General features: G+C 37.4%; 1 protein-coding gene across 3 annotated transcripts; it reads right to left on the minus strand.

Annotated features, from left to right (window-relative positions):
• Positions 1-853: 853 nt before the first annotated feature.
• Positions 854-21,864, minus strand: LOC136677752 (serine/threonine-protein kinase A-Raf-like). Of its 3 annotated transcripts, none has more exons than XM_066655360.1 (16): positions 21,742-21,864; positions 18,982-19,195; positions 18,259-18,362; positions 15,955-16,057; positions 15,693-15,847; positions 15,097-15,201; positions 13,612-13,747; positions 13,170-13,197; positions 11,653-11,780; positions 11,072-11,274; positions 10,283-10,459; positions 9,943-9,989; positions 9,438-9,556; positions 8,684-8,815; positions 8,384-8,518; positions 854-7,473 (listed from the first exon to the last, which is right to left on the minus strand). In XM_066655360.1, the coding sequence occupies exons 2-16, from the start codon at positions 19,087-19,089 to the stop codon at positions 7,333-7,335; spliced, it is 1,821 nt and encodes a 606-aa protein (XP_066511457.1). In that variant the 5' UTR covers positions 19,090-19,195; positions 21,742-21,864; the 3' UTR covers positions 854-7,332. The 3 variants fall into 3 exon arrangements, with proteins under 3 accessions (XP_066511457.1, XP_066511458.1, XP_066511456.1); XM_066655361.1 differs by lacking the exon at positions 21,742-21,864 and adding an exon at positions 21,321-21,708; XM_066655359.1 differs by lacking the exon at positions 21,742-21,864 and adding an exon at positions 21,184-21,708.
• Between the last annotated feature and the right edge of the window lie 1,297 nt (positions 21,865-23,161).

Consider the following 23,161-nt stretch of genomic DNA (forward strand, 5'->3'; position numbering starts at 1 on the left):
AAAAGCTATGATTGTATAAGTCCTAATGCACCTTTTAAGGTGGAAATTGGTGGCTTCTGGGAGGGAGGACAAGATGAAAACTTTGAATATTAAGACTAGCTTTTACAAAAATAATAATAAAAAAATAGAATTAATATTGTAATTTACTTATCTTTTTAAATAAATTTGACCTGAAAAAGAACTGAAACTCTCTCCCTTGTGAAGTATTTTGTTAAACGAGTGAATAAGAGTTGGTTAAAAGTCTGTTCCAAGACGCAAGATATAACTGCAAAAATAAACTGAAATTATGACACTTGTATGTACAAGTGGAAAAACTGCACTGGTGTCTTTTAGCCATTACCTCCATTATATTTGACCAGAAGTGCCAACATATTTAAAGTCCTGACATGGAGTGCCTGAGCACTTCCAAACTTAATTAAATAGCCCTATAGCAGATTTGGCTTATTTTAATAAAGGTTAAGTTTCAATTACACTTTTTTTAGTACATTAAAAAAGTAACTGATCTTTTATTACATTTTAGTAAACTATTTTAAAACTATGATGCAATAAAGTTTGCATGGCTTGTAATTTGATATGAACTAAAACACTTTAAGCAAATCTGTTTAGTAAGCTGCATGACTTAAACAAAAAAAACCTGAAACTGTTTTTGAGGTTATTGGATTACTTTATGTAAAATTTGAAAAAAAATTAAAAATAAATAAATAAATAAACAAGAAAGGGGAAAAAAAAAGTTAGTTGAAACCTTTGTAAAACTTTATCCACTCCTAATCTATTGGGAACAATAGATACATTGGGTAATTATAAAAAAATAAAAAGAGACTCATGATAATTCCACAGTTTTATTTTAAGAATAAAGTCCTGTCTCCATATTTTAAGACCAAATAAAAATAATAACCCTAAAAAAATACTAAGATTTCTTTTACATTTTTTTAAAATAATTTTGTTCTTTTTGAAACCATCACACAAAAATAGAAACAAGTACAATTTAAAAGTAAATCATAAAAAAAAATTGTAACTGTACACAGCAGAATACACAGTTTTATTGCAAATGTAACACACCCCTTAAACCTCTTCGACTATACACACAAATTTTATTGCAATTCACTTAAAATATGCGCAAAAAACCCTAAGTTGATCATTCGTGGTGCTCTGCTTTAAAATAGGAAAAGAAAAATTTAAAAGTTGAACTGTGGATTGGTTTCATTTATTTATTACTATTACACTTTTTTTTTTTTTTTTTAAATTGCGAGTCTGACACATTCCCCCTGTGGTCTCTTACAGCAGAAGCTTTAAGATGGAGTTTCATTAAAAGCTACACATCCCTCCTTCTGAGAGGTTGCACAATGCACAAATGTACTACGTGCTTTCGCTTTCTAACAGGCCAGATGGAACATTCTAATGAAAGTTAATTTACAAATATAAGCTAGTCTACATAAATAAGAGAATTTACTCAAACACGCCAAAACGGTTTCTCACTTATGGAAAATGGCTATGAACAGAAAATTCTCATTTATGCCTACAAATAAAAGCCTTGCTCTGAATAATTGCTTTCTTCCAGACTATCCCTCTTAAGTATGAAGGCTGTCCATGTAAAACGGGCAAAACATTCAATGTACAAGTCAGAGATTATCTTGTTTGTTCTTAACTGCACTTAACCCTTCCTCCAGAAAACTTTTCAAAAGATATTACACTTAAAGTTCGGGATGATTTAAAAGAACCTTGTCAATCAAGATCTCTACAAATATTGAATTAAATCTGATAGTTAGAGAGAGATTAACTGGTGTGGGTCAAGACTGATCATTTTAGTTGAAGAATAGCTTCTTAATGCCATGTAATAAGCATATTTGTGGACAACTGAGAAACCTTGGGCTAAATAGGGGTCAGAATTTAGTCTTACAAGAGTAGGAACAGACAGACTCAAACTAAGAAAACATTTCTTGACAATGGCTCAAAGTAGTGCACGCATGCACTTGTCAACTAACGGACAACAAGCCTATTGTTAGTATAAGGATGCAACTAAAGTTAGCGCAGCTAAAAATATCTTGAAAATCACATTACGTTAAATATATGCCATCTCCTCCAACAAACAAATGGTTCCAGAAGGTAATGACGGTTTTGCTAACTGCACCCTTGATTGTATTTCACACATACCAATCTACGCTCAAAATGTCTTCTCATTATACAACGGTGTATATATCTGGCCCCATGAGATCATGTGAAACATATTCCCAGTGCAGGGAAATTCATCTAAAGTCTTCAAAAGCCATATTTAACCAGCTTTAAAATTTGATTATTCTTATTATTTTTTCTGTTTTTAAAATGTAATGTATACAACCCAGGTGCAATTTTAAGATTACTCCTTTCTGCTATGAATATTCCAGAACACTAACGTACTAACCAATGCAACAGAAAGTGGGCAAACCTTTAAGAACATGGTTTGACACTGGTGGAATTTATGAATTGGGTTGGTTATGTCATTAATATATAGATAAATACAGTAATATTTTAAAAATGACAAGCTGATTTTTGCAGCTGTACATGAGCACATGTTGGACCATCTGAAAGTACCTATTATCTTCTTACTCACAAACGCACATACACAATCTGCAAAAATAACCAAAGGACAAGGCAGTGTAAAGTGTGATATGCTATTTTCTATTAGAAATAGTTAGCAATCTACACACAAAAGGCTATGATGCTACACTTTCTCATACTCTAAAATAGGACTTAATGTTCCCTGCAGTCGATCATGATGCATCTATCTTATATCTGGGGGTGACAAAGCATAACACTACCATTTCTGTTGCAATGAAATCGTCACCATAAGTATCTGGTTGCGCCTGGTACAAAGCTATACATTAATAACTACTAAAAAGCATCAAATATTCAAACCAACAGAAGCTCTAAAACTGACTTTATACCCATTGATCATATTACCATTAGAGTGCTAGATCAAAAATAAACAAGGTTCAGTTGCATACAATGTTGTGAACTTCAGCACGCTAAAATTACATTACCCACTCACTAAAACCATCAGGAAGAAGGAAGCTGTAAAGGGTAACCTGCCCCTTTCAAACAAAACAAGGTTGCAAAGTAAATTTACTTCTGAACAAAAGAAAACTGTCAGTTATCAAAGATTTTCAATTATTTACAAGTCTTACAATGTAATGAACTACACCAAAGACAAAGAAAACCTGTATGTGGTAAGGCCTCAAGTTCACGTCAGTCAAGCATTTTGCTTTGGAAAATGTGTACACACACAAGTTTAAATTGACATTCCTCCAGAATAAAAGAGAGCCTTCAAAAAGCTCACATTCACTATGAGCACAACTAGAACATCTCTTAGAAGCTCACACCAGAAACAACTATTATATTATATAAACCAAGTTTCCAATTTTAGAGCATGTCACAGTACGCACCAGTGAGATACTGAATGACGCTTTACAACATCTACTTTCTTTAACCCCTTAAACTACTGGCATATTAATCTGTTACTAATATTAAGACGTATTATTCTGTAACTACTACTCAGTGATAACTAAGAAACTATGTGCAAGATATGTCGTTATGAGTCATGAGAGTGATGGAGCCATATACAGGTCCCTGCCATTTAGGGACGTTTTTAAGACCTTGGAAATTCTTTAGTCAGAGATCATTTCCTAAGTTCATCTGACCCCTTGTGGTCAAACAAAGAATGAACCAAAAGCTGTTACAAAAAGCTGCTGTCACTAGATGGCGGCTGCTGTGCATTTCACTGACAATATCAACAGAATGAAAGAAAAGGAAAGTCTTTCTCAGCAGTTGGTCTCACAGCAGACATGAATGGTCCAGTTTCTGATTAACCTCCCCAACATGGGTTCAACAACTTCACAAATAAAGCTGTACAAATGTCACTATATCAACTAAAAGAGGATGGTTTTGTCTTTCTGCAAAACAAGACTTGGATCAAATGCAATTCATAACTGTATCCTCAGCCTAACAAAACATATATGTAATTGGCTGAAATCTCACAGTATTCAAAATGAGTTCTATGGGGTAAGAACAGCCCAAATCATATCTACACAACTTGTCTATACATAATTAATCACCACAGCCATCTGCAGTGCACCACATGACTTCACAGCACAGACTGAGAGAAAATCTCAGCCATGGTGCTGAGTCTGTGCTGAAATACATTATAGAAACTGTTATAATTCTCCTCTGAGAAATGTAGTCTGCGTTTCAGGTAGAGCCAAAATGCTCATAAAAAGAATACAGCCAACTTTCATTTGGATGAGAAAAACCTATTCAAAGCTTGACTTTTTCTAACCAGATCCGGAATGCTTTGATTACTGATATAACAAACGTCCGATAGCAGCGATCAAGTGCAGAGGCACTACATAACATCTGCCATTTGCAAGCCACAAGTTTCAAATTTGATTTCACTAGAGCAACTCATGATGAGAAGCTACTTTTTACACTGCTGTGCAGGACTAGAAGTTCTCAAACCATCCTCAAGAATATTACTATGAAGGAAGGAAGTACCAAGGTTTGTTAGCACAAAACTGCAAAGACAGAGGTGTAATATCAAATTATTAATTATGAACGTCGTTCTTATTGCTAGCGCCAAATGTGCTTTCCCTCAATCTGTGCTTCTTTATAAAATTTGACACATCACCTAAGAAACTTGTGATTTTTTTTTTCTTAAATCAGCCCTGACACTTTCAAGTCCTGCTTATGGTACACCATCTTTATATGCAGAAAACATTCACCAGAAACACAAGCACTCTATAAAATTCATTTACAACATGGTCATTCCTATTTAAATACACTGCAGAAAGAGAGGGGGAGGGGGGGGAGATATGGCTACTATAGTTGCTGCACCAAAGCTAGAAAATCACTTGACGACCACTGAATAACAGAGGCGATTTGGGCAAAGTGAGAGAATCCACCAAACCCTAGCTTGATTAGTTAAGTCAATAACAGTACACTGATTACATAAAGAATCACTACACTCCTAGTTTGAATCATATTTTGGAAAGTGCAACTCTTGCATTTCTACACTTTATTTTGTCCGTTTGGGGCAGGGCCATAAATGCTGTGAACAAGGCTGGGTATCATTAAAAATTATGCGAAAACAAATTCATCCCTTAGGAAACCATTTTTGGTGCTTTTTTAAATGAATTTCTTTTTTTAATAATTAATAATAAAAATGATAATAATAAACTGGATTGCAGTGTAACCAAACAAGCATTTAAGAAAAATGTAATTGCAGACACTAGTAATGTACAGTACAATTTGCATAGCTATACCTGGCTATTAAAATTTGGTTTTGAATGAAGCTGAATAATTTCAGCATTATATAGCGATACCCAGCCCTAGTCTTGATTGGAAAAAAGTGCAGAAGGGGGTGCGGATGCCTTTGTTTGTAACCGCGGACAGATATCGTGTAGTGTTCGTCCATTAAGGTTTTACAGAACTTACGTAGCAAAGTGCAAACCAGCTGACCACAGATATGTCCAACCTTTTCCTTACTAAACCATCTGTGTCCTATGAGGGCACAATATGAATGTTCTGAAGTTCATGGAGTAGACAGAAAATTATGTAATGCCCTATGTAGAATTTATGGGCTTTTCCAAGGTATACATTTGCACATGTGCAAAAAAAGCTATGAAACTGATTAAAAATAACCTAAATTCGCAAGCGGGGGCAAAAAAAAAAAAAATTAAACTAAAACAAAATAGTAAATTCATATCACGAAAGGCTCGTGGAACTAGAGTGGGATATCATTATGTCGATTAGACCTATCTGGAGCAGAGTGGAAGAAGAATGAGTGCTGATGAAGGTCAAGAATGCATTGCAGAGATGAGCAAGAGTCTGTGTGTGTAGGAAGCGGTGGGATTCTCTAGGCACCTCACAATTATATTCAATTTTGATTCAGGGTACCAAGAACATAATCTGATTCTCAGTGCATCTTGATGCATCTCTGTTAAAGATATTTACAGCCTAGATTAAGATATTTATTCCATAATTAAGAGTATAGACTTAGGAAACTGTACCCAGGGTAAGGCAGTATGTTCTTGCCAAGGGGCACAGATGCTACCTATCTTTTCGTTAATCCCCTTATTAGTCAGTGAAGTTTATTTCCACAAATTGTTTACTAAATTGTTCAAGGTAGCAGCAATCCATGGGTTGCAGTCATGTGATTTTTTTCTGTGGCATACATTGTCTGGTTTCATAGCGCAGAACTAATGTAAATGGATGGGAAATATGGACAAATTTGTCTCTTACACAGCTCCTTCCCCTGAGCTGTGGCTGAATCTACTGTTAGCCACATTAGCATTTTCATCATAGGATCTAAAGGAAAACCATTTCTTTGCGCTTCTCTCTTTATCTGTGCAAGTTATTCATAATTGTCATCACACAAGGTTTAGTAATCATCATTTTTCACTAATACTTTATTTTAACATGTAAGAGACGGCAGGCACAAGCCACATTCTTTTGTATCAATTTCATCACCCTGTTTACAGGGTAAATAATGTGATCCCTCTGTCCTTGCAGTATGAGAGTGGAAGATCTTCTTGGAGTATGTTTTTTGTGACCGTCTGCCTCAATTATTCCTATGGTTTGGCTTAAAACTGAATAAAGTAGTCCTCGTTGTCAGATACCTATACTTACATTTCTTAAATTTTAATGTCTAGATGAGGAATAAAAGTGTTGACAGAAACAATAAAACATTACTAAAATGCGCAGTAATGAGAAAATACTATACTATATTGCTACTATACAATGACATCACCTGCAACCCATGGATACTCAAAAGGAAAGGCATTACATAAAACACATTTGTATTTGTGTTTAATGAATTAGTAGCCGACTCGGGTCAAAAACTCATTCTTGTAATTGTGTTCCTCAAAAAAAAAAGCCAAATGTAAGAACTTTGGTTTTAACATTAACCAGATTTTTGGTAGATGTTTAATTTACTATATATTATGATTAAACCTTTCGTCTTAAAAGTTATAACTGCCAAAACACATTGTGGGAGTGTTTTCTCTTAAATTATGCACAGTTACATCTATGAGCTTCTGTTGTCGATCAAACGCAAAACCCATAAAATCTAATTGAGTTTTCAAGAATCAATCCAGAATCTTTCAAGAGAGAATCATGATGCATCTAAGAATCTATTATTTTTCCCCACCCCCACTTTGTAGTGACAGCAGAAGTCTCTGAGATGAGAGGAATGTTTGGAGGAACAGGGAATTGCAGGGGTCCTGGGGTGGAAATTGCAGCAGGAATGCGTGGGTCTTGCCGGGAGTTTCCGGGCCAGTTCAGATGTGTCTGCATGTGGTTGTTTCACAGGGGCATGAGGCGTGTGGTGTGGAAAAGCAGCGGGTTCAGGTCCTCTGCGTGAACAGCACGGTGCAGAGATGGCTCTGAGGCACTACGCTCAATCTTGGGCAGCAGGTCCTGCACTTGCTCAATGCCCACCAGAATCTGAAGAAAAAGACAAACATAAATAATATACAGATACATACATAAGAGCAGAAAAACTAAACGGTGTGTAATCTTAGGCATATTGTTTTGCTTTTAAAATATTTAAGATATTTAATATGCATCGATATATAAAGGAGCAGTATGTCATATTGACCACCAAAATTGGCAAACAATATTCATGAAATTGGTGACTTCTTTTATATTTTGTCCTATAATTTCTTACATTTCAAATCATGAGACTGTTTTGTACCCTCTAAATGAACCAGTTTAAACCCCACAGAGCTGGTCCCACAAAGTTAGGCTCAAAATTTGGTACAAAACAGCAGTTTCATAATGTGAAGAAAATTCACTGAAAATAGTTGCTAGACTTCTGAGGGTTTACTAAATGAGTACAAAGCCAATTGTGAATTTCTTTCATTTCAAAGACTGAGATCCCTGATGAATAAAAGCCAGATAATACTCTACACCCTCAGTCAGTCAGAATGACCATGCTGTTATACAATATAACTGGTGTTAACGCAAAAATTGTATACATGTCTGGAGTTCATGTTTTTGGAGAACACTTGCTGCCTTTTAAATGTGCTACATAACGCTGTCTTTTCTTCACTGAAAATGTAATGATGAGTTGTTGTTTTTTTTTTTTTTTTAAATGAAGTTAGACAGAAAACACAGAACTGAGAACTTCTGGGAGTGAGCAAGACTCCTGTCTCAATGTAACAGGACTCCTGAATAACGGATGCATACTAATAATGAACAAATTAATAATAACAACTATTATTTTTAGTTTAAATTTGGCTAATGCTGTTCAAATGAAATACAAAGTTTGTGACAATTTACTGACATTTTTGAGGAACTTTACATAAAAGTACAGCAATACACAAAGGAAAACAAACTATGGTGGTGATGTAACCTGTGGAAATAGAGGCCTTTCATCTCGTTTGAATTTCAGACAGTCAATGATGAGCCTCTTCATGGACTTGGGGCAGTTATTGTACAGCTTGCTGAGGTCTGGCGATAAGTAGCCTCGGCCCACCATGAAAATTATCTTGAGGGCATAAATGAAACAAAGAACATTTTTAGTTTCAGACATCACAAATTAATATATGGAAAAAAGAAAAAATTTTTTATATTATATATATATATATAAGGTCCAAGACACCTATCCCAAAATTTGGGATACAGGAGTGTTTGTAAAATACTTAAATCAGACCTGGTCCCGATTGTTGATGTTGGAATAAGGCAGAGTTCCCGACATGAGCTCAAACAGCACCACTCCGTAACCGTACACATCTGACTGGAAGGTGTAAGGGTTAGCATCCTGCATCCGGATAACCTCCGGAGCCTGTGAGACAAGAGCATAAGAGAAAAAAAAAAACTTTTAAACTAACAGAACAGGTCTCTCTGTTTCACCTTGAAATTATTTTTCAGTGGTTTTCTTCGATTGAACCTGCACTCGTTTAAATGTCAAATGGCCCCAACTAACTTCTGAGTTTACTGCTGCCCCTAGAGGGTCAATGTTAAAAGCAATTAAACTTCAGAAGTTACAGCTATTACCTGCTGTTCTTTATGAGGCTTTGTGTGTGTGTTTGTCTGGCTCTATCCACTTTTACTGGCAAGAAAGTATGACGTATTTGACATTGTCTCCCTCTTTGAAACAACTGAAAGTAGCTGAGATTTTTCTTTCCATGAAGTTATTGTTGTTTCTTGAGGAAAGAAACATTACACTTTACATTAACACAATGAACAAAATGTAGTTCACCAAGTACGTATCTCTGCATTTATACACTATAGAAAACCTTTATAACTCCAGGCATCTGAAGAGTAATTAAAAGCTGAAGAACAGAAAAAATCTGGAACAACAGCCAGAAGCAGTGTGTTCCACACTTTTGGTGGCAGAACAGCATGACGCTGGTTTCCAAACAAGTGTTCATCTTCACAGTTACAAAGCAGAGTGTGAACCTCACCATCCACAGAATGGAGCCGCTTGGCTGCTCCACCTGCTGAGAACCGCTCCAGCGAGACTTGACCGTGGCCAGACCAAAATCCCCAATCTTTACCGTCCAGCCTTCATGGAGGAAGATATCTGACACCATAGTTAAGAATTTTTTTTTTCAGTAAAATTAAACACATCAGATATGTTACTGTTCCAACGAGTGGATTAAGGGCAGTGTTACAGACAATTATTACAGTCTCAAAAGCTTTGCATTCCCTATAACTGTACAAAGCCTCTATTGGCTTGTTCATAGTTTGAAGAAGAAAAAAAAAATACCATATACAATACAATGAAAGCTACTAAATTACCTTACAAACATACAGCAAGCCTAAAGTGATCCAAAATCTTTCCAATATGTCTCTTGGATTTGGAGACAAAACATCACACTTGTGGCACAATGTGGGCCTGGGATATTTTTTTTTCCATGTTCCTATGTAATCTGTTCCAAATAAATTTAATTTGTAATGTGAGGATACTATTAGATTTAAGGTCCCGATGAATGATATTCTTCGCATGAAGGTAGCTGTCAAAAAGGAAATAAAGAATTACAAATGTATATAATTACCATATAGCAAAGAAAGTTGTAAAACAGTCAAAACAATCAATAAATATACAAGTGAAATTACTTTAATTCCCAGAATTAAACTGTAATAAAATTCAAAACGTAAGTACAAACAACTGGAAATAATTACAGTATATTATATAACTTTTACCACAGTATACCTTATAATACACTTCAGGTTCTTGAATTTAACACACAAATCTATAAATCTATAAGTTGTCTCTCTATGTATTTAGGGTTAAAGATTAGCATACTCCATGCCCTGTGCGGTTTGACGGGCCACATCTATGCGACGCATGGTGTCGAACTTTGTTTCAGTGACATGCAGGTGGCGGTACAGACTGCTGCCCTCGCACCACTGTGTGATGATTGCAAAGTGAGGCTTTGTCATGAAGCCCATAAACAGCAGGATGTTGACATGACGTGTCTTTCTGTATGCCAGAAGATTGAAAGAAAAGAGAAAACATGTTACAACATACATGAACCTATATATTTCAATTGTATTTTTCCAACTTATGCTCATTTTTAACTCATTTAAACAGTCAAGAACAGCACAACATTTGATACTTTTTATTGGAATTGGGCTTGTAACCGAAAGGCTGCCGGTTCGATCCCCAGAGCCAGCAAGTCATGTCAGAAGCAAGGCACCTAACCCCCAACTGCTCCCAGTCACCATGGCTAGGGCTGCCTACCGGCTGTATATGCCCCCTAGTGTTTGTTTCACTGCACGGATTGGGTTAAATGCAGAGAACAAATTCCTCTGTGCAAGAGTATTCCCCACCATTTCACTCCATAATATGGAAACAAGGGTGGCTATACTGCTGAAGCTAAAATACTGAGCATTCATATGAAAACGTGTCCATGCATTTGACATCATTTCAACCATAAGAAGCAGATTAGACAAATTTTGTTGCCATTATCCTGAAAGAAAGTTTAAAATAGTACATCAAATGCTAAAAAGAAAAAATGGTCCCAGAACATAAGCCCATTAAATGTTAGGGATAGATACTTGTAAAAAGATTTTGGTTTAAGAGATCACTGACCGTAGGACCTGCATTTCATTCCTGAAGGCCTGCAGCTGCTCGGGTGTGGGCTCTGTGACTTTCAGGATCTTGATGGCTACATCTCCGTGCCACTTGCCCTTGAAGACTGTTCCGAAGGAGCCAGCACCAATTCGCTTCTGCATGTTTACTTCTCGCGAGTGAACCTCCCAGTAGTAGCTGGAGTCTCTGTAACCTGTACGGTGCTGAACAAAGCCACACACAAAAAAAGTAGAGTTAGAAATTAAGATAAATGAGGGCTGAGGGATATTTCTAAATGTCTAATGATATGGTTTTTAGATGCCAAGCACCTCAAAGGCCTGACTTGTAACTGACAATCAAACAGGCAGACAGACAAACTAACAAAATAGGCAAACAAATTACCCATTTACTTTACCTAAAAACCAAACTCAATCACACACTCTGCTTTATCTGACTTTTAATTTGGTTAATAAAACATATTCCCATTACACTAACAATCAATAACGTAATTTACTTTAAAAATAATACATCAATAATATTTTTTAAACATTTTAGTAGATTCAATAGAGTGGAAGATAGTGGGAGATACACTGGTCACTCACCACTTTCTTTTTCTCATCTGAAGAGGACGGTTTGCGCTCTTTATGTTCTGATGGAGATTTGGGGGGTCTTCGCCCTGGGGAACCCAGCTGGGGAGGACTGGTTGAGGGTTTGGGAGATGGCTCTGGTCCTGAGGGCAAAACCTATGTTAAGACTAAATTCCACCGACATAAGCTGAGCTTCTGTTAAACATCAATAATTACTCTGTGGCATAACTCTTTAAAAAAGTGTGTGTTTATATTTGTCAGCCTTGTTTCAATTAACATGTCATTTGTTAGAGTGAGCTTGAACACTTCCTTTGTGGTGTACACAAAACAAGCGAAATTGGGCAGTTTGTCTTGGCCCATTTCTAAATGAATTCTGGCGTGTTTTAATTATGGATGTAATACAAACCAAGTGCATCTAAATAAGCTTAAAACAGGATGTGATGTCACAAGATGTGAGAGGCCGTGTCCGAAAACGGTACCCTACTAATAGTGCACTATTTTGTGGTTCTGCCATTTTGAAGTGGTGTCCGAAAACAATTACCCAATACACAGCAACATGTAGTGTACAACCAATATACCCTAGCTTCCAAGGGATATCCATAATACACTTTGTGTAATATACAAGTGCACTATATAGTGAGTAATAGCAGGGGGGCATTTCAAACACAGCTAGAGTGTGCTAAAAACAAACAGCATAATTTCTTTAGCTTGTGCAGAGGAGGAATTTCTGAAGCCATTTTGACTCCTTTATCCATTTCTTGATGTTTTTCCAGTTGGTAAAAATGCCACCAGGTGTACACAACACCAATAAGTGCATTAAGCTGAGATTGGGGCATCTGACAACTGGCCCACAATGTGTCATGTGCCTGACACTTCCCATTATTTTATTTATTTTATGCTTATTTTGGTTTGAATGTAAATTTGTCATTGTAAACACTAACCAGGATTAAAATATAACAATGTATCATTTTCTTGGTGTGTGTTTATATATGTTATTAAGATGACTCACAAGGAAGTGAGATACAATAGATGTTATAAATGTTATGTTAAAGGCATCCCAAAAGATTTTGCTGTCCTAGCGCACCTGTGTGTATGTTCACTACCACATGTAGGTCAAATGTGGAAGACATTTTATTGTAGAAATAACTGCACATTGTTGGATAATTCTAAGCCTTCTCCTTAGATTATTTGGGTAAACTGAGAAATCCTAATTTGTAAAATAACCTCTTTAAAGTTTTAAAGAATATTCTTTACATTTTTGCTAGATTTATGACACCATTCATTATGTTAAGTAATTGTGCAAATGAATTTAGATTTTTTATTAAAACATAATTCCAAGGGTTAAAAGCCTTATTTAATGATGTGCAAAATCATAGAATGTGAAGAATGACAGATGTATGAGATAAAATGTGGCTTGAATTAAAAATGCGTGTAGAAAATAACCTCATGCTTTCATGGTGTAATGACTTGGTCATGTGACTGAAGCCAAAAATTTTGTCTTTCATGACCAAAAAACAAAACCCACAACTCACCCATTGTGTTGTTGGTTTTAGATGCCTCCTAAATGAGAGTGGGGGGAGAGGAGGAAGAAATGAATGAAAAAGAGATAGCGGAATCCTAAAATGGTGTCTTAATAGGTGAATCTTAATATAATATGTTTATAACACATAATGTTATATAGTTATCTATCAAGTGCAATTCACATGAGATGAAGAAACATACTGCCTAGAGTCCCCCAATTTGTCATTGCTCAGCAGTTCCAAAACACCCCTCCCCACCAACTAATATTGTGTATTATTTACACAATATTTAGTGTAAATATTGATAAATTCAGGGCACTAGGCATCAGTATAATGCCTTTTCATAATATTAATAATAAGACTTATTGCTGACTGCTCCTTTTAAACTACTTTAAGATAATTTTAACAACATGTTAGGAGCATGTGTGTGCGTGCATGTATATGTGAATCAGACCTCTACTTTGCCAGGTTCCAGGCTGCTGATAATGTGGACATTGGGGGTTGAGGTGGAGCGATGTCTCTGGAGTGACTGACCATCGGCACCCGGCATCGGAAAATGGAACGCTGAGGTTGGGGACAGAAGACCTTGACTAAAGAAAATGATGATTTGTTAGTAGTGGGTAACATCTCATATCTCTATGGAATGACTGGGGTTTCATTTCCCCTGTAGGCACTCAGGGTTACCTCCTGATAATAGTCACTCTACAGTTTATGAACTGTACATTTGCTAGGTGCAATTCCCATGAGATAAAGAAGCAAACTGCGTTGTAGTGCCTGAATGAACTATTTTATGCTTCTAAGAGTGGGTCCACTAGATTGGGCAGCCATATTTGAAATAGGTTAAGCATACAATTATTGATGCATCAAGACTGGTAGTTGCGGTTTTCCACTCCTGTGCTACAGTACTCAACTCTACTCAACTAGTTGAGACTTGGTACAATTTTTAGTACCCTCTTGCTTATGGTCCCAAACGAGCTGAGTAGGAATAAAACAGTGACATGTAGAACACTGATTGGCCTGAGAAACGTCTTACTCTTTGTGATGCAATGCAGACATCCAACACAAACTAGTCATTTGTAAAGTCTCCAAGCTACAGTAGCAATCACATTTGTAATCCAACACACAATGGCAGCTCAAAATTACTCTGTGGTTTTTGTATAGGGGTTCAAGGATGGGGACAATATGCTAGGGTAAAATGTTAGGCTGTAATGTTAGGGTACAAATAAAAAATACCTAGAATAAAAATACCTAGAACTGATTTAAATATATGAAAGTGAAGTACAGTGGAACCTCTAATAACGAACGCCTATACTAACAAACTTTCCAAGATACGAACCGGGCATTTGAATATTTTTTGCCTCCACCAACGAACCATGACTCTAGAAACGAACCCGAGCCTCCGCCGAGCCGGTGGCTGGAAATGGCCACTGACCCCAATCGGCAAGTCTCCCAGCGCGCCCAGACATCGAAATTCATGCTAAGTTAAGCCGTATCTACGCTTCGTCTCCCCACATTCACCCGCCTACTCTCCGTTAATCTACCCACCCCCCACCTCCCGTCATACAGCCAGTGCCTGTGTTACTCCTCCAGCCAGTCGTCACATCTTCAAGGTAGCGATATGTAAATTAAAATTTTAAATTTCTTTTTTATTACTGTTACCACTGTATTTCTTTTTTATTTTTAGTAATGCTACATGTATTTTTTTTACTAATTTGAGGGTTTTGTAAACATATCAGTGCAAAAAGGGTAACTTTCGGGGTGGGGGCTGGAATGCATTAATTGCTTTCCATTATTTTAAATGGGGAAAATTGACTCAAGAAACGAACTTTTCCACTTACGAACCGGGTCACGGAACGGATCAAGTTTGTAGGTAGAGGTTCCGCTGTATTTAATGACAGCTTTTCTGTTAGTGAATGAAATAAATGCCTAAACATCTTACCCAGGAGCGTCAGGGGTTAAGGCTATGTCACTCTGTGATATGGAGTTGGTGTCAGGCATCAGTAAAATAGGAATCTGAGGGTAATCTTCCGGCGTAGGAACACACCTGAGAAAAAAATATATTATTTAAAAAAAAATCTGGAACAACAGCCAGAAGCAGTGAATATAAAAAATATTTAAAAATGTTATTTCCCTACATCATGGTGAAGACTGAGCTAAAGTCAGAAACCATCACTATTGTTCAGTTCATGTTCAGTTCATGTTCAGTAAAGGGGTCATTCCCCCCCCCCCAAAGTTAAATTCAGACAGTCACAAAGCTACGCAACAAATCCTGTCAACTTGATGGGTAGGATTTTCAAGCTGCAGGTCAGCAGAGGAAGGTTAAGTGGAGACAGATGCCAGGATTGAGTATATTTTCACAGATCCACACATACTTAATGAAGCCAATATGTGTATAGTTATAAAATGTATAAATGTATGTGTAAAATGATTACTTGATGTTCTGACTAAATTTAATGTAAGTGTGCTATCAGTCCTGTAATGACATACATTAACAAATATGCACACACGCACTACTCCAGACTGTCAGTAACATACCGTTTGGTCACTGTGTCCATGTCCACGCAGACTGTAGGGACTTTGCTGCTGCAATGCTGGTGGAATTTGTAGCCACACGTCTGACATCTGAAGCCATTAAACAGAAACTTGTGGCAGAAGTCACAATACGCTAACTTAAAGAAGGTTTTACGAACCTGGAAGCAAAAAAAAAAAAAAAACAACAACATAAAAACACAAACATTCTTACATTAAAAATTCATAAGTGAAAACTAAAAGTCAAGAGCACATGTTCCTAACTTACAAAGTTGTGCATGGTCAAGGGGACGTCATCCAGGACCTCAACCAGAAGCTCCTCGCCCACGAGGGGCGTGATGTCAGTGTTCCACTCTGTGAGCCTTTTACGGCTACAGATAAGAAAACAACAAACGTGCACTGTTTTTTAATACAAACATTTAGATCATTATACAGGCATTAAATCTGAAACATTCAACTGACTGATACATTTCTTTAGGTTTTCATTAAAAAATGTGGAGGCTGGGAGTACACACCCTGAGTAATCAACAACTGCTAAGCAAGTTAGATGGTATTTCCACATGTCACATGTAACCATTTCTGCTGTTCTCCAAAGCAGCCATCAAGTTGCAAAAAGGCTTAAACCTAAACTTTATTTAATTACTGGAGTACCAATAGTAAGTGAAGAATATGCTTTTGAACAGCTATTATTTGCCTATAATTGATTTCAATGCTGTTTTTAGCATACAGTCACACAGCCAGATCGGAAACTCTGCATGTCAAAGTTCACCAAAGTTGAACCCGATGTGAAACTTCATAGGTGTAATTTATTCGCTGTGAAGATTTTTTTATTTAAAATTATTCTACTATCGCAAATCTCATTGAAATGAATGGAATTTCGCACTAGAAAATTCACAGGCACAAACCCAGTGTGACTGCAGCTGAAGGGCCAAGAACCAGTCATTTGGCCACAGTGAAAATCTTCCACTAATAACTTTTCCCCTAGTTGTCACTTTATAACTTAGGATCACTACATTCTTAAAACCATTTATGCAAAGGCTAGTTTAATTTGATTTTACTCCCATCTGTGCGAGATCTGTCTGCATTTCAAAGCTTTAATTCTAATTTCTGCCAGGAGGTGTGAGCAAATGTTGGCTCATTCTGATCCTCCGTTATTCAGACATGCGATTAAGATATTAACACTAGAATTGCTCCTAATTGCTTCCCTGCACAAAAAATAAATTATAAAATAGCTTCCTGGGAGAAAAGGGCCAAAACCTGTACATTTATTCTTCAAGAATTACATATTTAATGCCTACATCACTTCAGTGACTGGTATGAGCTGGTGCTTTGAGATATGACTCATCATATTTTCTTGTTTTCCTTTGGAAGTTGTGACCTGAGAAAACACATCATCTGCTGCATGTTTAGCTCTCACAAACTTGTCCATCTTTCACTGGCAGTGCTCAAACATGCATAGCTCATTTGCCTTGCCGTCTGCAATAGCTCCCCCTACTTTGGGAACCACTGCACTGGAGACAGGTCTCAACTTGGCAGTCAGACTGAGTCTGAGTAAAGTAAGTCTCAGGTTTAATATTGAGAGATTCAAAATTCTGCTCTTCATCGCCATTTAATCACAGCAGAGAGTGCAGACGCATATATATATATATATGCATGTCTAAATTAGTTTCTTAAAATCTGTGAGATATACATGTATCAATTTTTTTTTTCAAACAGATTGAAATACATATTACTAAATATAAGGGCGGCACGGTGGCGCAGCAGGTAGTGTCGCAGTCACACAGCTCCAGGGGCCTGGAGGTTGTGGGTTCGATTCCAGCTCCGGGTGACTGTCTGTGGTGTGTTCTCCCCGTGTCCGCGTGGGTTTCCTCCGGGTGCTCCGGTTTCCTCCCACAGTCCAAAAACACACGTTGGTAGGTGGATTGGCGACTCGAAAGTGTCCGTAGGTGTGAGTGTGTGTGTGTCTGTGTTGCCCTGTGAAGGACTGGCGTCCCCTCCAGGGTGTATTCCCGCCTTGCGCCCGATGATTCCAGGTAGGCTCTGGACCCCCCGCGACCCTAAATTGGATAAGCGGTTACAGATAATGGATGGATGGATTACTAAATATATATCTTTCTGTATAGTGTAATTTGAGGTGCTATAATAAAAATTTGCTCCAAAGTAGGGCAGAAAACCAATGAACCTATACAAAAATATATATATAATCTAACAAATTGTAACAAAAAAAGATCTCTCTCTGAGAATTCTTACATACTTTGGAGCATGCTTCTCTGCTGTGTTACATTTACATAATAAAGGGTAGCTAATAGTCCACTAATGTGCTTAAAGGAGGAGGGGGGTTGTCCTCAGGTTCTGAAAATTTCAGCTTTTCTAGTGTTAAACACAAACCACGACAGAACAGCACCTCATCAACTGTCAACAGCATGACAACTGACCAGGTAAGGGCTGGCTGTGATGGAAATAGTAACTGAGACTTTTAATCCCTAATTATTTATATAACTTCATTTACATGCATTAAAAGCACAATCAGAATTAAAGAGCGCTCCAATGGCATTCTAAAATAATCACTTACCCTTCAAGAAGACGATAAACAGCACAGCATTCCTGGCTTAGGCCTCGTACTTTCAGCGCCTTGTCCAGACTGTCATGAACCGTCTGGCCTGGCCGCACATTCACCTTCACACAGCAGAAATATTTAACGCTTTATTCTATTGATAAAGTCTGCTGAAATTTCAAAAAAAAAAAAAAACAAACAGTGTAGGCCATTTGTGTTTCCTCTGATATATGTGACACTCCAAAACATGTTTTCAAACTGCTGCCAATTCAGGGTCATTGGAGCTCAAAATGATCGTAGGAGAAAACTTCCCAGATCTGTTGTCATAAATACAATTACTTTCCAAATTCTAATCATGAACTACGAAAAGAAATCACAGCTTTGGGGGTCTCTGTTCAAAATAGGTCACATAATCTTCTAGGCTTGTGGGATATGTTTCCCTGAACATGGTTCACCATTTAGGGAAAAACTTAATAAACTAAAATAAACAAACTAATAATAAAATAATAATAAAAAAAAAAAAAAAAAAAAAAAGGATAAACAAACGACATAAGCCAAAGTGTCACGTGATATATACACAACTCAATGGACATCAATGGTGATGTCCTGCAGAGTTTTTCTAGTCAATTAGTAGAATGTAAAAAAGGCAGTGTGTGTGGACAATATTTATTAAAAAAAAAGCCACTGTTGTTTGTAAAAAAGATGGTGCTTTATACATCCTTACAAGTTTTCCCCACTCACCACGGTGCGCTGTTTGTTGGGCAGGAAGACACGGATGGTCCCACCGCCTCGGGGCACATCCTCGGGGCTGGTCTCCCCAGATGAGGAGCAGGAAGACGTGGAGGACATGGTGTCTCCACAAATTCAGATATGAGTTTGCAGCACTGAACGTCAATCAGCCGCAGAGACAGTAAAACAAACTGGGGCACAGCAGAGGAGCGCCCTCACCTGGAGCCTGTGAGAAACATGAGATATTAGAGATCATGTTAAATTTACAACTCAAGTCAGATAGTTTAAAAATTTTGTCAAGTTCGTATTCCCAGTTAGAGCTTGGTAAAATGATAAGCAGTACATACAAGTATCGTGAAGAGCCCCTCCCACCCACTCCATTATACACAACAAAATCAAAGGAGTATAGTGCGTAGCAGGCTTGGACATCACCCTTTTCTAAATTCTGGGTAACCTACACTACAGTATGAATATTTATTTTTAATGTCCATGCATCCAAACTACATATGATGGCCTGTAAAGGGAGGATCTATGTTAGTGCAGCCAGGAACTAGTATTTCAAGTTGAACACTGTCGGTGCCTTTCACTAAGGCATAACATATTTTATATAATGATCCAATTAACATGACCAACTATGGCTTTTTATATTATCCATTTATTTGTTTATTTTAATGGGACAAGCAGTTGATGAGTGCTCTAAAAGGCAAAGTCTACAATTGAAAGGAAATGCTTTTCTTTAAGCTCACTGGGTCTGTGTTTAATTTTATGCAGTTAGCACTCTTCCAAATTTACAGTGAGTTCCATCTACAGCAAAAATGTCAATGAGGCCCACCCAAGGATAAGGAATAGACCAGTATCCTCATTTTTGTGTTTTTTGTAGGTCTATTTGTTGTCTTAACCCCTCCAAATAGTTAGAAAATAATTTTTCTGCTGTGATCAGAAAGATAAAGCCTAGCATATCAGTTCAAACCCATTTACAGATACATATTAGACCATTTTAGAGCACACTAACTGTATAGAGAACTAGCAAATGGTAAGAGGGGGGAAAAAGGGGGTGGGGGGGGGTGTTCTTTTTATTAAAATTGTGAACATCACCTTTAAAGTACCAATAATCACTATAAGCTCAGAAAATAACTTTGCTTTTCACAGTTACACAGTTATGAAATATCCTTTAAAGCATTTGTTGTTACAGTCCATGTTCTTTATACAGAAACGGCACAATAAAAAAAGAGAACAATCCCAGTGATAATGACCAATAGATTCAAACATTCTCGCTGTTATATCCTTGCCTTTCCCATTTATGTTCATAGCAGAAATATTCCTTTGGGCTCACGCATTCTCTGAAGTGTCCTGTGCACATCTGGATACATGTTATTCAAATGTATCAAACCAAGATGAAACGTCAGCAACAACAAATAATGCATGCCTTCAACCAACTGACATTTCTAGTAATTTCACTTTTGCAGACAAACCTCCAATGTTGGGGGGTGGGGAGAAAACATGACATTTTCGTTAGCGGCATATCACACTGAAATCATCTGAATGCTTTGGTACAAGTGACCAGGATAGCTGTCTAAATTCAGTGTTTGTTAGTCTTGTCTGAAAAAATAAATCATGTGTTTAATTTCATCCTAAATATTCAGTCTTGGTTCACTTAAATAGTTCACGATCCAAAATCTTTGCAAAACTATAGTCAATGACTAAAATTGTCTTTAACACTGAAAGGATGTCAGAATTTAGTTTTTAAAAGTCATATGTGTGTCCTTTCAGTCTTCAAGTGTATTATAAAAGGTACAATACCATTCGAAAATGACACAAGTATTACACACTGTCCTACAGACATGAACCATTCTTTCATTTTTCCCAGTCAAAATTAAATGTTTAATTTATAATTGTTATGTTCATCTAATATTTTTTCAGGATTCAATGTTCACAATATTCTGTACAATTGCTTTCAGCATTCCAAAAACATTTGCATAGATATTTTAATGAATGCGCCTCCCTTTTTCTCTCTGACAGCTCCAGATTCTTTCAAACCCACAGCAATGTCTTCTAACAGTAGAAGGATGGACACAAACACTTGATGGAATTTAATAGCTCTAAAGCTTGCACTTTCTCCTGTCTTGTCTCAGTTATTAAAGCTTAACGTCCCTGTGTTATCTCCTAAAATCTGAATCAATATGAACGGGAACAGGTTCGGAGCTTCAAGTTTACCTTTTGTTGTGAGCTTGATTTTTCCTCTTCTTTATGCTATATTTAATCTCCTCGGAGTGAACATGTAGCATTTCATGACTGGAGACTTAATACGTGAAGGGGAATGAAGGGACTTTTAAGCTGTAACGTTAACTTACATTCATTCTGAGCTTGTTAGCACTCAGGCCCATTTCGGCAGGGAAGAAATAGAATTTCTCGCCGGGATGAAGTTTAAAAAGGCGCCAGAACGAAGAACAGCTGCTGTATTTAAGGCGGAACCGATAAGCTCAAAGAGAAACTGTTGTAAATTACTCTAAACTCCAACCTCGTAACGGGATTAAACAAAATGTAACTACAATGCTAACTAATGCTGGCGTCTATTGCCTGTTTTTGGGGGTTAAAAAAACTCTCGCTGCAGGCATTAAACTCACTTGTACACAACATTAAACCATTTTCACCAAAGACCGAAAAGCTTATAGATATTTCCGACCAGCTGACGTCTCCTGAATACCCGTCATTATTAGAGAAATAAGATATTTTCCCGCATTGCTCTCTTCTGTCTCTGAAGTAAATACTCACCTGAAGCGGCCATCTTGAATTCTCTCAATCTGAAGTCGGATCAGAAGATTTCACGCTGAGAGCCGTGCGTTGTGATTGGTCCATTCTTCACAAGGCACTGCTCTGATTAGCCAAAGCTGTGGAACACCACCAACCTCCCGGGTTTCGACGGGTCCATTCTTTAGCAAATCGCCGCTGTGATTTGCTGTTCAGGTTGCCCAAGCAGGAACAGGAACGCCCATCGCACTCTGATTGGTCTGTTTTTACAAATTGCCGTGCGGATCCTTCGTTTTTTTTCTATAAAGCTTTTCTGATTGACCCGGTATTTTCTCTGTGCTGCTCTGATTGGTCTTTTTTTACAAGCCGCCGCTCTGATTAGGCTGTGCTTACGAAGCTACTTTTCCGATTGGTTAATGATGCTTGGAGCGTTACCCCGGTCTGTTTCCGCAAAACGTAGCTCTGGTCTGTTAAAATGTTTCTTTCAAAATAAAAACAGGCTGTGGTTGGAGCTTTATTCAAAACCACTGTTTTACTGGTTAAATAGATGAGATCAAGTGTATTGGTGACATCCCATACTCTTGGGTACTGTGTTATTTTTTCTTGCTAATGTTATTCTGTGGTTGTTGTGAAAGGACAATGGTTTAACAAAACAACCAGCATAAAAATTGCTAATTCTGAAAAAAAACAGTGTGAGTTTAAACTTTTTTTTTTGTTTATAACATAGCAAAGCATATCAAGTCCAGAATTTATCAAAAATACTTGCATGTATTAAAGTACACGTTTTAATGTCCTCATTAAATACCTGTCTTTTTTTTCTTTTCTTTTCTTTACTGTCATTGAGAACCCTAGTCATTTGATAGGAAACTGTGTCTTATTAAATTTGGATGTGGACCAGTTTACCGCTTTCTCCCAGTGTGGGTGGTGCTGAGGTCACCTGAACTTTCACTTTGGGTGAGCCTTCTCCCTGCATGCCTTAAATTCTACCCAGTGTGGTCAGGGCCCGTGGGATTACCCACTGCAGGTAGGCTCCATCCACTGTAGAGAGGCTAGCTGGCCTGCTCAAATTTGCCTAATTCTCTGCCCACTCTGGGCCAGAGTGCATCACTTGTTCAGTACGGACCAGAAGGTGTTTCAAGCCTGAGTGAGAATGTTTTCCTAAAGACATCAAGGAGAATAAGGTCCCCCCCCCCCAATCTGGAAACACCATACCAGTCCCCTGGAGGGAAAGTAGGGTCAAACCGATGAACTCAGCTTTTGGGAAATGGTTGAAAAGAGAAGTCTGCGTTCTCTGCAGATACTTATTGTGTGGAACTTCTATCGTGGCAAAATTTTCTTAAGTATTTTTTTTTCTTCACCATTATTGAGAATCCTGGTAATTTGGAACCACTATCTTATTAAATTCAAATAAATATTCACTTTGCGTGAGCCTTCTGCCTGCACG

The sequence above is a fragment of the Hoplias malabaricus genome, chromosome Y (genome assembly GCF_029633855.1).
Source record: "Hoplias malabaricus isolate fHopMal1 chromosome Y, fHopMal1.hap1, whole genome shotgun sequence".
NCBI lineage: Eukaryota > Metazoa > Chordata > Actinopteri > Characiformes > Erythrinidae > Hoplias > Hoplias malabaricus.

What these genes read in the sequence shown, in the direction of transcription:
- LOC136677752 (XM_066655360.1), bottom strand. Translation starts at nt 19,089, where the DNA reads ATGTCCTCCACGTCTTCCTGCTCCTCATCTGGGGAGACCAGCCCCGAG. An exon ending in TCGGGACCTTAAATCTAATA is followed by an intron (nt 9,557 to 9,942) that starts GTATCCTCACAT and finishes CTATGGTGTCAG; the next exon opens with ATATCTTCCTCCATGAAGGC. An exon ending in GCGGCTCCATTCTGTGGATG is followed by an intron (nt 8,816 to 9,437) that starts GTGAGGTTCACA and finishes CTTGTCTCACAG; the next exon opens with GCTCCGGAGGTTATCCGGAT.